Source organism: Bemisia tabaci, chromosome 7 (genome assembly GCF_918797505.1).
Source record: "Bemisia tabaci chromosome 7, PGI_BMITA_v3".
NCBI classification, from domain to species: domain Eukaryota; kingdom Metazoa; phylum Arthropoda; class Insecta; order Hemiptera; family Aleyrodidae; genus Bemisia; species Bemisia tabaci.
Genome location: NC_092799.1, coordinates 2,012,804 through 2,028,528, shown reverse-complemented (window position 1 = coordinate 2,028,528; position 15,725 = coordinate 2,012,804). Strand labels below are relative to the sequence as shown.

The window sequence follows — 15,725 nt, the reverse complement described above, 5'->3', positions numbered from 1 at the left end:
GCCGTACTGAACCGATATTTTTGGAGCTGGTCCACGGCTCGGAGACAAGAATGGCGGCTATTTTTCAAAATGCGGCAAGCATGCCTGACAACCGCCGACAGCTCATTACTCAAGAGTTAATGTCCAAATTTTCCGTCCCCGGAAACCGCATATCGGTTCATCGTTTTGGCACCGAGAAGATTTTCGCAGCCTCCACTTCCGGAACTACGCCCGCGAAAATCGTCGGCTCCGGCAACGGCCAGAGATGCAAAATTTCACCAAACTTTACTATGAAACTTTTTAAAACTTCTCTAATGGGGCTTTCAGGAGTTTTCGTCCAATTTTGTTCGTCCTAGCGAATTTTTGAGGGATTTTCACATTATCATCCCAACGAACGTATGCGCAGTATAAAGCAGACGGTGAAATCAAAACGTATCTGAGGGCTCTCGCGTACCATCTAAAATTGCATTCCAACCCGCAACGTCCTGAAGATGAGGACTCTTGACACAAGGTATTTTCCCCTCGTCTAACATTTACTTCCGTTATAAATTGGACGGAAATAAAATTCGATCATCAGACACATAACTGTAGGGCAAAGTAATAAAGAGGACTAAAAAAAGTAGGACTAATTTTCTTTTCGACCTATCTAACTATTGGACCATAATGTAAAATGGACCAAAACAAAATTCGACAAAGTATCTTATAACCGTAATGGGCGCGTATGGCATGAAACGCATAAAAATAGTAAAATCCTAATTTTTACATTCCGTAAAAATAAATAAATAATCATGAGTCTAATATCCAAGTTTTTTTACTAAATACTCGGATGCATCCGATTTATTTTTCCGGGTTGGCGTCGGCCATGGTGAATGTTGTGTAGCATCCTAGTGTGCAAGGGTTGGAGAAAACGACTCCTTCACTGAGAAAAAAAAATAATCTTAAATTCGCCGCCGAGAAGTATTTTTTCTTAAATCAAGAATTTTGCTGTTCATTAGAAATTACTTTTTCGCTTAACCCAAGCATTATTTTGCTTGTATCAAGAAAACGTCAGCTCAAATCAAGATGAAACAAAGTCTTGGCGGCAAATTCAAGAATTATCATGCTCGAGTCGAGCAACTTTTTTTTTCAGTAATTATGAAATGCCACCAGTATTTTTAAAGCAGGGAGCTAAAAAGACGCATATTTCTTGTGCAGATCGTGGAGTTAGAAATGCATCACGGACTTTTCCACTACGCTCATCGTGATTTTTGAGCCATTTTCTCCGTTTTTTACTCCAGCTGAAGTTTGCAACCGGCTCATTAGAATAAAATATTTCCGATTATGAAGGCGGAATGTGAGGTAGAGCTCTTCAGTTTTTCAGTCTGACGAGTGGACGCGAGGAAATGCGGGAGCGTTGGGTAATTGTGAGCCTTAAAATAGGAGATTATCTCGGAGTTGGCCGATAGCGCAACTCTCGTTGCGCCTTCACCTCCAGACAAGTTTTATTCACGTGACGCTTTATTAAATTTGGTTTTCCTCTCCGACTCTATTGCGTCAACACTTCCTTCCTGTCGGCTTGACGCCTCTCTTTACTCATTTTCCGGCGCCGGGCTCGAGAGCTTTTACCCCTATCGCCCACTGTTGCCCCTTCGTCATTCTTCTAAGTTCATTTAGACCGCCCACATGCTCCGCATTAGAGCACCTGCGGGGGCGTTCAAGTAATATGAAAGGTACTTGAGAATCAAGATCTCTGCTCCTACTCTATTTTTTTCAAGGAGATCCAACCTATCATGCTTTAAAGTTTTCACAGGATATTCTTCATGCAAAGAAGAAAATTCATTAACATTCATGAGATTGACATTAAGTAGTTTTCCTCTTAGAAAATGAAGTACGACAGAAAATCTGCAACGCCACAAACGGAGACATATTTGTTTTCTCAGTTTCACTGTCGATTTACCAAATTTTTACAAAATTTTGGGAATTTTACCAAAACGTGATAGGAAAATCAAGGAAATGTCCGGAAATTTAATTTTGTTAATTTTGTGGCAATTGTGAAAGTACAACTGGAGGTCTGCAGCCTTGCAAACGGGGGTACGTGGTTTCGCACTTCGGTCATCGATATCCTATTGAACACTTTCATTCGGTTATCTTCGGTCTCGGTTTCGATTATTGAACCTAAACTTGGTTTCCGCGATTCAACATTTCGATTACCTTAGTCGGAAAGTTTGGTAAGGCATATGACATAAAGCTCCCTCTTCTCTAGATACAATCAATCAGTGGCGTGGTGTGTTTAGCGATATATCGATTAATCGGTCATTTAAACCTATAGAAAAGTATCGATAAACAGGGCGTTTGCAGCCAACCTCTAAATAATCGATTATTTACGACAGCTTCAAATGGGGAAATATCGATAGATCGCAAAGCACGCTACGCCACTGCAATCAATCTTCGGCGCACGATAAAATGCCTTCAAGGAGCAGGTGTGTAAACAATTCAGCAGGGGTGTACTCTTGGTTGCATATCCGGTGTTTTGAAGGAAACCTTCTTTACGTTAAGTTAGCGCGGACCGATTCAGCGATTCTCTCACCCAAAGATACGGAATCCCATTCGATGTCTCTATTTGTGCCTTTTTTCTTATTTCAGCAACCTCACTATGGCCGTTGCTTGGAGGTCCTTGTCCAATCGACTCCTACTGTCTGAACGGTGGTACTTGTACATACTATGAAACCGTTGGCGAGCCAGTCTGTCAGTAAGTACATCTGTCCATCTAAAATTTAAAAACGATCCATACTTTAAGTTTAAAAAAGTGATCGGGATTAATGAGTCATTTATCTCTTTTAGTACAATTCAAGGATTCCATGGGATTCCTTTCAACGGAAAAAATTTTCTGCTGGGCGAGTCAAGTCAACGTCAATCCTTGCGCGGATTTTTCTGAAGACGGGCGTAACCGCCAAAAGCCTAGTTTCGAGAAAACATGAAAAAAGTAGATGTCGTCGAGAATTCTTCATGTTTCTTTTCGAAAAAATCAACCCATGTTCTGAATACCATTTGTGCCATGTAAGTGTGTGAATGAGTAGGATCGGAAAAACTGAGCGAGAAGTACAATGTTCGAACCTGGTGGATACACCCTCCCTATACGAAACAGCTCAGTACAGATATTTGTAGCAATATTATGACAAGCAAATAGCATGCGTGTTCCATGGCAATAATTAAAATTATAGTTGAACGTATTTTTGCCAAACGGAACTATGTCCGTTGTGACGTGAGCCCTGCTGTGCACATATTCTTAAGGGTCTCAGGGTTCATGGCTCAATGCACATAGTTCCGTTTGGCAGAAATATGTCCATTTTGCGCCCTCGCTCGTGATTTTTCCCCTGAGGGAGCACCCTTCTGTGGAAGAGGTGGTCTAGGAATCACGCATTTTTATCATGGAAGAGATATTCAAATGTTAAAACAACACACTTGAGGAATTATCATTTGGTAACGAGATGTGTTCATTGATAAAGAAGAGCATTCCGCCAAAAACTCAATTTCTGAAAGTTTGGCGGTTACACCCTTCTTCAAATAACGCGTTCATTTGGTTTCATACTCAATCTCAGAACTCCGCTCCAATCTCACAACGGGGATGATAAAAGTGAACCGAGTTGAAATCAAACCGCGACGTAACGCAGCGACAGCGGGAAACTTTGTTGCAAATAGTTCTTGCTCCAATTTCCACCAATTTTTCCAAGCATCTATCGCCCTCCGTCGCTGGAAAATCGCAACCCATGATAATGACGCCCCGTTCGTCAAACACTTCATCAACTTACACACCGTTGTCCATCATGATTTTGATCTCGCAGTTTTAGCGGATTCTCCATGATCGGAACAAGCTTTTTTTGTGAAGTTGGCAACAGTGCACTTGTTTTCTTTTACGACGCTTGCATTTAAATTTATCCCGAGTCGTAGAGTAAGGGTTCAACGGATTTTCCACCGTTGCCAGTTTGAAAATCTCCCAAATCACCCGGAGGAAAGTGGAGAATCACAGGATTTTCATCCATGTGTGGAAACCGCTCCTGGAGTTGTTTTATTTCCACGCATTCGTAAGTCGCAAATGTTTCCAGGACAGCGAAAACAGTTGCACCTCTAAACGATCATTTTATCACTGGCTCATCTGAGATCCGCTCTCCTCAGACGTCAAAATTTCTGCTCCGTTGAGTCTTACTTTTATTCTCTCGGAAGATTAAACCCGAGAGACCTCAAAGAGCCCGGATGAAATTTCTTACGAATACGAAATGAGATTTCACCGATTTGATTTCTTCGACGGAGTCATTTCTCTTTATGAGTGTGTATGTTGTTTTTCCTTCGAATATTTCATCGCGGATGAAGTTTTGTTGACGGTGCGAGTTGTCAAAACGTTGAAATGTTCTCCCGTCCACACTTTTATTAATCGTCGAGATAATCGGAAAAATCCAATGGAAAAAGGAAAAGCTCATCTTGAGCTGAGTGCAAAAACTTAATAAGGAAACCGTGAGAGTACTCACTGATACGCGATCCGACACTTCGTCGATTCAAAGCGCCAAGCGACGATTCGGTTAATTTGTTTTGGCTCCGAGCAACTATTTTAGCTTCCAAGTAGTCAAATTGCATACCCAGAAAAATGAAGGAACTTTCGAGGAGCTCGCCTAGCCGTCGAATAATCGAGAGTGCCAAGCTCCGAATCGAACCGTTGTATACTGCCGTGCTAAAGAAGAACGCCGTATGAACAGTCGAGAGTTACCAAATTTTCCCGAAGAAAACATGTATTTATGAAGAAAGTTTGGCGTATTTATCCTTAAAATTTTCCGATTTTTCAGATCAAATCTGGAAGAAAACTGTTTGAAAAATTGGGAGAAAAATGTTCGAAATTTTCCCAGTAAATCCGTTGGTTAGTAAAGAAAATATGGAAACGCCTGAAGGTTCATACGGCGTTTTCCCTTAGCACGGCAGTATACAAAGTGGACTTGTATTTCACATGTGTCAAAAATAATTGCGAATATTTCGCTCAGGAGTTACTTTTCGAACCTCCCGTTGTGTAATCATTGTCAACGTAGGATTTTAAAGAGAAATCACGTGACATTTTGTTTAAGTTTTAAGACCCATTATCTGGAGTTTCTGGTCATCTGCATCCACCAGAAAATATCCGAAATTTCCGAAAATTTATCCCCACGGCAGCGTTGTCCGTATGAGTCTATACTTTCGGGGGCTGGAAAGGGATGAAAATGGAGCATTGGAAATGGCGAAAGGCCCTCATGCCCGTGACGTCGATGCGAATAACGATATGGAGCGTGCGCGGGCTCTTGTTAGCTCCCCCTGCCCGGCTCCTGGCTTTTGCTTCCATCAACACACACTCGGAGGGGGGGTGGGGGGGGTGGGGGGGCATTCCGAGGATTCCGTCGCGGAATGCGCCAGTCCGTGCAAGTGAAATGGCGGAATGAAATCATTGAAAATATTAGCCACTTGAAGACAATATACATGAGCGACGATCAATCACACAACAGGAGCCGCTCCCGCACAGGTGGTTAGGAATCCCTGTCCGCAACGACAGGAATGCTCTTCCTACATTCCTCCTGTCCGCCAACTCCGCCGCACAGTGGATCGACTCAATAGGAGAGCACGGACTAAATTTGGAAAGTTTAAAAGCTCATATCTACGCTTAATCGAAATTTTGAGGTTCTCAAAGTAGTTCCATTGGTTTTCTTGCGAAATTTTCCTACTTCAAAGTAACCCTCGAAATTTAAAATATCGCAAGTAGTAAAATGACAATTTTTTATGAAAAGATATCAATGAAAAAAATTTAGAAAATGAAGGAAAAGTAGGTAGCATTATGAAAAGGAGACGGAAAATTTAAAGTGAGTGTCACTATTTACCAAAGAGAATAGGTCTAGTTCCTGTCCACGAAATGGATCTTTTTTCCGTCTAGAAAATTGATAGGGCTATTTCCTTAAGAAAAAATTTTAAAAACCTGATAGAAAATAGAGAAAAATTGGATATTTTCTTTATCTGTTTCTTAGAAATTTAAAATTCAGAAAATAGATGAAAAAAAACCAAATGTAGACAACAAAATTGTCTGTTTTCCTTGTATCTAGTGCCCGGAACATAGACAGAAAATAGAAGTTTTTAATAATTTTCTTACTTTTATTCGATACATTTATTTTCTTTCCATTTACCATCGTTTTTATTTTTCTGTCTAGAAAATAAACAATTTCTAAATTAGTGCTGGACAGAAAGTAGAACCCCATGCTACTTGGGGTAGCGAAATAAACGCCAAAATTTGTAATTTTAGTCAAAAATTTCATGTGCGACCTCTCTGATTGACTCGATCCACTGTGCGTGGACCAGGGAAATGTCCTCGCCGCGGATAAATCTCCCGGAGCCGCCGCGACGCCGACGTACAGTGGGAACGAGCCCCCGAGGGAGGTTCCACATGATTCGCAAACTTGTGAAGCTTGCATTTTCGTTAATTCGAAATTAGAGGTTGATAAATTAGCTCCACTGGTTTACTTATAAAAATGTCTTTCAGATGCACTCCTTGAAGTATATAATATGACGAAATAAACATCAAAATTTCCGGTTATAGTGATAACATTTATGCCCGAATGGAGAATTTGCAAGGGTCTGAAATTTGATGAATTTCCTGTTTAAGTGGAATCCTCTGAGTGAACTGAACACGAAGATACCCTTCATTCATAAATTGAGCAATTATTAGAGGAGATATGACAAAATAACCGATTCTGCTAAAATACATGTGTTTAAATGGGAAATGCCGCCAGATGACGCCACAAGGCGGCACATTTTCTCACTTTTAAATCAATTTTTCTCCAATTTCCCATGTCAGAAAAAAATTATGAAAAATGTTGCGAACTCAGCTCATTAGGCACTTTCAGATGAAGCAATAAAAAAATTGCGTGCAAATTCTCCATTCCTCCAATGGCTCGCCCAACTGTGCGAAGGTCAGTTGAGATTTTTCTGCCGACACTTCTGCGCTCAGAGCTGGGTCAGTGTGCCAGTGCCAATACTGATCCCGCGTATTTACGCCGTTTATGCAAAATAAGTCCATCCACGCTGCCGCCCTAAGAAAGAACGTCGTATGAGCCCTCGAACAATGCAAGTTATTCGAACTGAGCTTGTGCAGTAATTTTCAATTCTTCATACAGCTCGCAGAAATTTCCCCATGTTTTTCAACAATATCAATCCGCGAAAAACAGGTTTAGGGTTGCATAGTATTTAAGATTATCTTTTGCACTACTATTATATTACTATTGTATTTTTCTCGAAATTAGAATGTACTTAGATGGGCCTTCGGGCTAGCACCTGTCTCTGCTAGTTCCAATTTGTGAATATTTAATAAAGAATCTTATTACTTGCAAAAAAAAGGGTTAGGGTTGAATATATTGAGCTTTCATTCGATCTCGCCGTCTAAACCACCGAGGTAACGTTCGGAAATATCCGCCCCCTTAAGGGTATATTTAAATATGACGAAATGCGAGAATTTTACTCTATCCGGGAAATTTCACTGTGTGTTCAGTAACGCAATTATTACGTTTTAATTCTACATTCAGCTCTTCAGACTGGGGGCGTATTCAAAATTTACGTATTGATGGCCAAAATGCGAAACCGCGTAGCTCATTTGCGACGTTGCAGACTTCCTGTCATCCTTTATTTATTCGGTGGAAAACTGGGCGACATGAGTTTTTGAAAACCTCCCTGATTTTTCTTGTTTACTGGCAGAATATTTTGTATAACTTTCAAGCTATAATGCTGTTTGCTAGCAGAATATTCTGTATAACTTTCAAGGTATAGTGTTGGCTTGTTTCTCCCCAAAACAATAAAATATGAGCGGGCATTTGGAAACGCCGCAATGGAGGTACGTGGTTTCGCACTTTAAACATGGATTTTCGATTTCAAAATAAACCAATTGACTTATGCTCCCCTTCTAATTTTGGTTTTTTTGTTTGTCTGTTGAAGGTGCGCAGAGGGTTTCAACGGGCAACGCTGTGAAAGCAAGGACGTTTACAACAGAAGCAGTATGTATAACAAACCCAGCATGGCTTATACTTGTAAATTGGGGTTATCATCAACATACTATTGCTGAAGATTAATCCTTAGATCACTCATTTCTGGAATTGTAATGAGAGACAGCCTTGTACATAGCCTATCTCAGACTATACTTCATTCCATTTTTTATATCTTTAATATTTCTTTTGTAATTACCTTCTTCGATTCACTCCGACCAATCACCAGTCATTGATTCGGACGCTGCGCGTCCAGAGCCCCAACTCAAAAACTGCGCAGAGCGGAAAACCCAGAAGAGATCCCTGCACAGAGCCGACATGATGTACACACTTTTATAAAGCTTAGATCTAGCTGTGTCTTTATTTAAGAAGTAAAACACAGGCGGCTTAAAAGATATCGTAAGTTTTAATCGTGCGAGTCAGCTTGACGGGGAACCCATTCCTCTTTTGTTATTTATTGTTACCACACACTGAAAAAAAAGAGAGCTTGGCTCATTCACACCATTCTCAAATTTGCCGCAAAGATTTTTTTTTTATCTTGTTTCGGGCTGAATTTCTATAGGAGCAACGGGATTAGTGGCTCAAATCGAGGAGTTTCATTCTTAATTCAAGAAAAAAACTTGTTGGCGGCAAATTGAAGAGTTAGTGTTTTTTTTCGGCGCAAGTCATACTGAGTGATGCTTTTTCATGCAGTACGGATGTCGATTTCTACTGTGCACTTTAAGTTCCTTCCTGTTTTTTGATGTCACACATTTAGTTTGGCCCCTCAATGTACACAGCACTTTCGGTCAGGAAGTTGAGAAAGACCCGACTGCCCGCTCTCCGCATGTCTGGTCCTACCCGCCTCAGGGTTTACAGGCCAAAAGGCTCCAATTGGTAGCCATGACCGCTCCACTTCCACTTAGCGCACGTTCATTATTGAAATTGATAGACTAAGCGATAGACAACGAAGAGGAAGAGAGAATGGAGAGATGTGGTGCAAGTCTGGTTGCAAGGGACAAAGGAGCTAAGTAATAGACTAACTAATGTCAACCAACTAGGGACCCTGCAGGCAGTCAATCATTTTCCCTTTAGTCTAAAACAACCACCCGTTTTGATCAATAGGATCGCTCCAATTTCCCGTTGTATTCTTTGTCTATCGTTTTGTCTATCAATTTCAATAATCATCCCACTGCGTACGTAGCCGCTTTAAACTACACGTTTGACTAGCCGGACTCGGAATTTGCGTCAAACGAAAAATTGATCTCGTAGTATACTGGTAAATAACTGGTAATTAATACTGGTATATACCCGTACCACTCAATGAGCAAGATTTCATTTCAATTTCTTGAAATTGAGAAGCATCTTTGTCCGAGGACTCTCTCAATGAATGGTGCAAGACAGAGCAGGATATATTGTCTGCGAATTTTTGCGAGGAAGCCAGAAAATCATGTGTATTCTGAGCGTTTTCTCATCGGAAAGTTACCTTGGATTTAAGGTTTCTTCAAGTACCAAAATGTTTCGTCCTTTTCACTATATATCTAAGCTTGTAATTTTTTTTTGCGTCTTGCTTGTAGCCGCCTCTTTGCCATTGCCATTCAAGGTGCAAGAATATCTGCATATCGTTATGATAACTAGTTTCGTTAGTCACAAGACTCGGCATAGTTTCGAGTCCAAAATCAGATTTGCGCTCTAAGTCTTAAAATCTGAGCCTTCTAAACAAGTCCCTCATTGACTGAGCCTTCATTATAGAATATTCTTTCCGCTATTCAAAAAGAAAAGGCCAAATAACGTTGGGTATATCTTAACATTTTGTAAGGCAATCTAAGCTGTTTTTGTGTGTATAAAATGCCAAGTCCGTAAACATGGTAATAAAGTTTCATAGAATTATCATTGTCAGTTAAGTTTTAGAAAATTTTGACTTGCAGATAATGTTGCACTTGTCTTAATTTATAACTTGACCAAAACTCATTTTGTGCTCTTAGAATTCTCAGAATGCCCATTACTAGATTTGAAATAAGAACCAAACCTTGAAGTGCACCCCTTATACCTTATATGATCCTCATGCACACATCCTTAAAAACCTACGCACCGCCATATATGTATGGGTTAATATACAAACGTTCGATATCAACTTTTTACTTTTTGTATTATAAACATATTTTTATCGCAGTCCGAGACTTTTTTACAATTACCGATTTCCACCATTTTTATTCAGCGTCTAAAAAAGTTTCAAATGTTAAATTCGTAGTTTCATCGAATCGGTTTAAATGTCGACTCTCTTTCGTATATCTGTGTTTTTTTTTTAACCATAAATATTAGAAAATGTGATCATAGATACAAATTTCCGCACTTCGCCAAGAGGGCCGGGAAAGTGCTTACCCTACTTAGTGGTGTCAATCCGTCAACTTGTTTTGACTTTAACGTAAACTTATTAAAAATGAATGTATATCCTACCTAATGGTCAATTTCGCAAATGATTTCGAAAATGCCTCGGTGTATCGAGGTAAAAAGTTGAGACTGCTGAACCTTGGGCGGGTACGATCTAATGAAGATGTGCAATATTTATTCTGACTCGGAAAAAAAGAATAAAATGAAAGGAAAAACGAGGAGGCCGCCACAGCTTTGGCATTGTAAAAGGTCGATTTATTCTGACAGAAATTTCTCGAACTGAATGAAGACCTGACCTCAGCCTGAGTATCTTGCCGCTCGTATCTCTTAGAATGAGCATCATTATGAACTGGCCACATATAATGTAAAACCCAAATACGAGATGTAACTTGGATGGCACACGATTAAGTTCCTTGTCAAATATTAGTGTTAATCACATTTTAACGTTAATTAAAAGTTCCTAATGTTACTTAGTCAATCATAATAAAATGTTGTTAGTTAGCGTAAAGAGTTATTATTTTTTATGACTAGTTTGTTTTCATTTCTCTCATCACTTTCTATCTTCGCATATTGTTCTTGTCAAATACTAGGCACTTACAATTCTTTGTAAATAATTGTATAAATTATATTGTTCAGATCAAGGTTGGCCCAACAAGGCGTGTCGCACTTTAGGCTCAATTTGTCAAAAATTCTACAAGATTTAGTTCTAAATTTGTGAGATCGTCATTCGTGAGAGTATACGCTATCATAATATAATAATTGACCACATTTTGCAATTAGAAGCTCCAATTTCTAGCTCAGTTTAAAAACAACGTATTTTACCTTCGCTATGCACAATTGCACATACATGTTTGTACTGATAAGCCAACAATTGTAGTTCCCAATCACAAAATGTAGTCCAATTGAACCTCGAGGAAATTTATTGATAACAAGAGACTACAAATGATCGATACAGTGACTCTCTCTGACCGTAAATGAAGGAGACATCGTGTGATTTTATAATGGTCACTGTAACGTTCCGTTCAGTGTTCGGTTGCTCGCAAAAATGTGTCACTTTTTTCCTTTTATCAGTTCCTTACTATTATGAGACCTCAGCCCAACTTTATCAAGTGTGTGTGTGTTTTTTCTATATAATCTTTCTGATGAAATGACTTTTTCCTGTGATTTTTTAAGTGTTTTTAAAATAATTTGTACCTTTGAATAGTCAACCAGTCTTATCTAATCTCAATGAAAGACGTACAACTTTTAGTCAATTTTCTGAACGTCCAGGAGACATTTTATTTGAGGTATCAAGTCATGTAAAATTTGGAAAGGGCGCGGTTATTAGGAACGTTTATGAACCTCTGATAGATATTTGATTTGACTCTTTTGCCGCCCACAGAGTTTTCATTTTCCTCTATACGTTCATCTGAAACACGTCTCTGTCATTGTCGCAGTAAAATGATACCAATTTTCCATTCTCAATCTCATAATATTTTTCGTGAGTTGAGTAAGTCAAATCATCATATTTTCGAGTAATTCATTTACCTTTTGTTCAATTGGTCATTTGGTGGTTCATTTTGGTCGATTTACGATTTGTTAAATTGTTTAGCGCTTAGCGCACTGATAATAATCAACCAAAACTCTCATGAATAGCCTCTGCAGTACATTAATTTGGAAATTTTTACCCGTATTTTTTAAAATCGCGGGTTGTGGAGCATTTTAAAGTACGGGCGCAGCACAACGTGCTATTAGCCTTAGTTTCCTAGCTTTGAACTGTCTAATCAGTGGCGAGGTGTCATTGAGGTGTTCTGCGAACACCCTGTATATCGATCCTTTTTCGTAGGTTTAAATGGCAGATCAATCTATGAATCGCAAAGCACGCCACGCCACTGTGCCCGATCCATTCTGTGTACAGTATGCACTACAGATCTTTCTCAAAATTCCCAGTTACAAACAACCGAACACGTTTACAAATAATCGAGCCCGCTAAAGTGTTTCTGCCATCTAAATATCGGGTTCTATCTAAGAAAATGTGTTAATATTCAACCAAAGATTTGCGCTACCGAGCTGTTGTTTTTATTTTTTTTTATTTATTTTTTTTTTTGCTGTAATGTTTTGTAAATATGTAGGTTTCTCCATAAGAGCTGAGAGGGAGCTGAGAGCTTTGAGCTATGAGCTAGCCTCCCTCCGAAATCCAACTGCCGTCGTTGGATTGATGCATTTTCTTGTGATTTTAAGCTCACGCTTTCTTTAATTTCTTCCTCTTTTGCTTACTTTAGGCAGGGTGGTAAAATTGCACGAAAAATATAATCGTGAAACGTGTGAATTTTTCCGCAGACGTCATCTAGTATACCTAATTGAAAGACGTATCTCAAATCGTGGATTATGAGCTCATGCCGAATAATAATCGAAACGTTGCCGAATTTTATAGAGGCATTTCCCACTAGTTTTTATCACTCGTGCTTCCTGTGCCAGAAAAAGATCTATAAATGCAGTCGGATGAAAAACAATTATTTGATCTGTTGTTTGGTTTTTTCAGTGTGAGTAATAGCATGTCCCACACCTGGAATGAATATTTCATATTTTTCGAAAATTTTATAGCCTCGTGAAATTTTATGACATGTTCCACTGAAATTTCCAATCTTTCAGAGGTCTCTTTCGTCTCATGCTGTACCATAACTTTAAGGCCTAGGCATGTTATATGCTCCAAAACGTACTCGTGTTTGAACTACTATCCTTCTACTTACTTAAGAAATATTTTTGAACGGATGAGTTTCGATTTATGAAAACGTGTCCATCCACTATCTAACTGTCCAAGGGGATAAGGGCACCGCTCCATAAAAATCCAAAATCAAGTCATTAATACGAGAGCAAAAGAGTGTTCTATTAAACTTTTGGGACCATGAATTCTATACTTTCAAAAGTGTCAAAACAAACTGGGGTTATGGGTACTTTGAAGGGGAAAGATAATTTAAATTCTAATCTGTCTTGTTCGGGGGTTAAAACTGCCTGACCAAAGCTTAATTTCTCGCCCTATATGTACCTTTTCTACGTATGCAATTTAGCGCACATGCTAAGCCAACCATTTGTACGCAAATTCTACGCTAATAGGAAGATGAGGATTGTGAGAGATCAAGTTACCTTTGATAAGTGCATGAAAAGTGGTATTCACCGAAAATGAAGGCAGTTTTTTGTAAATTACATTTTCAATTTAAATCAGTTGATGTTCAAGCCTTGTGCGTCCAAGATATTAAAGCATGAACTTTCCGCGGGAAATGTAAGTTTAAGAGAACCTACGTCGTTTGTGTGAAGATCACGCAAAAAATCCAAAAAATTGGATGGGAAAAAAGAAAGAGCACCGGATTTGAACAAAAATCAACCAATTTTCGTTTAGGAGCCAAGAACCCCCCCCCTAACCCTCGCAGAACCCTGCACCCCCCCCCCCCCCTACGTTACAAGTATCCCCCCCCCCCCAGAATTGTTTTTAGCGTTTCAAAACTACCGCTTTCCGCTGCTGGTTCGTTCCAAAGTATGACTCTGCGTTGCACGCATTCCTGCAACGGAAAATTATCGTGGCGGGTAAAATTACCCATCTGACCGTAATTTATCATGAGGTGAATCACGCTATCAAAGAAGAAATTTTTCCCCGAATTAGGCGCCCCCAAAATGAAGAGAGTGTTCACCTTTGGGCGCACTTTTTCTAAGACATCAAATATATCTTGTAAGAGTGGTTTTATATTTTCGAACCCCATCTGCCAATTTAAAAGTTCGAGACATATTTCATACGATTTAATAATATTAAAGTAATACTCAGAAGGAGTATCGCTTGCAAAAAGTAGTTTATCTGTGTCGATATTGTTTACACGATTAAAAATTTTAATTATTGACATTTTAGAGATATTGTATCGGGCTAGTTTTAAAGCTTGCCTTAATGATTTTTGGTCGTTGGGCATCCACTTGTAATGAGACTCCAACCAAAGATGACTGTCAAAGAATCGCGCCAGAGGAGTTACCGCCGATGTCATTATCATGTTCAAGATTTGCTCCCCCTTGTGTTGCCTTTGCGCTCCTTGTCCGCCGCTACACGCGCCACTTTCTTCTCCGTCCCCTCTATTTCCGAAATCTCCTTGGCTTTTCGGTCCAGGATGCGTCGTAGAGCTAGCAAATCCGGGTCCAGCGGTAAATTGAAATGCACCAGAGCTCTCGTGCGTGCTACTCGCCACCAGTCCAGGCGGTCCTCGTTCACCACTTCGGTGAAAGGGGTACAATTCGATCTTGGCGACCTCGTACCCAATCTCCCCCGGAGTGGCTAACTTTAAGCACGACCCGTGTTCCGTGTGTGAGATATATTGCGATAGCACGCCATCTGTCGAAACTGACGTTTCTTGAGCTAACGCACGTTCTAGCCATCCACTTTCCGAACCTTGATCTGAGCACTTTTGTGATGTAACATCTGCATGTTGAGTTGTTGTAGTCGCATGTATGGATGATGTGGAGGTGGTTTCCATGCGAGGCAATAAGGTATGTTCCGGTTCGAAGTTTAGCCACAAGTCGCAAAGCAAGTTCTTGCCCTGCACCTAAACCTCGATGATGATTGAAAATTCTCCTTGAATTTGATTCTTCCCACGCGCACAAAGACATGGTACCTGGATCATGCCTAGATGATAGCAACAAGAATTGAGATGGAGAACCAAGTAAATTCATCCATTCCGATTTGAGTTGTTGAATATAAATCTTCAATTATTGTTAGGAAAACCCCAATTTTTTGCATCTGGACTCTTTCCGGATTTGCCAAAAAAAAAAAAACGCTCGGACCGTAATTTTTTTCCCCTTGAGGTTTGGAGCTTTGATTCGGTGCCACTGGCAAATTTCAATATAAATTAAGAAATTAAGAGACTTTTAATGAAAAGCAGATCATTCTCATCACCTAGAGTCAATTAAATATCTTGGAAGATACCGCATTGTATGGATTTGCCCGGTTTTTCTTCTCGAAATTTAAGAACGACTGCACATATCGAAGCGTTTCAAAAATTGTGGAGACACAATTCTTAGTGATCCGACTGACCGACTAACCCACTGACTGATCGAATGATTGACCGACTGACCAGCTTAACGATGGAGGCCTTACATTTACTTTACACACTCTGAAGCCATATTTCCAAGTATGGAAAACCGAATTATATCGTTCTAGATACAATCTCTTTGTAGTCTCTGCGGTTTGCAACTTTTACTGTTACTAGGTACTATAAAACAGAAACAAGCTTTAATTCGTCAAAATTCCTGTTTTGGCGAACAATTATCAAAAACTCTCTTGCGGAACCGGGAACAACCCCAGTGAATCAATTCAAAGGAGTACATACACCTCCTTAGGTCATTCTACGC

The 15,725-nt window shown here is 39.7% G+C and overlaps 1 protein-coding gene across 1 annotated transcript in view; it reads left to right on the top strand.

The window, feature by feature from the left end:
- Positions 1-13,757, top strand: part of vn (membrane-bound neuregulin protein vein) — a 160,116-nt gene extending 146,359 nt beyond the window's left edge. The window contains 2 exon segments of the mRNA XM_072302118.1: positions 2,602-2,707; positions 7,945-13,757. Coding sequence (XP_072158219.1) covers positions 2,602-2,707; positions 7,945-8,071 — 233 coding nt within the window. The 3' untranslated portion in view covers positions 8,072-13,757.
- The last annotated feature ends 1,968 nt before the right edge of the window (positions 13,758-15,725 follow it).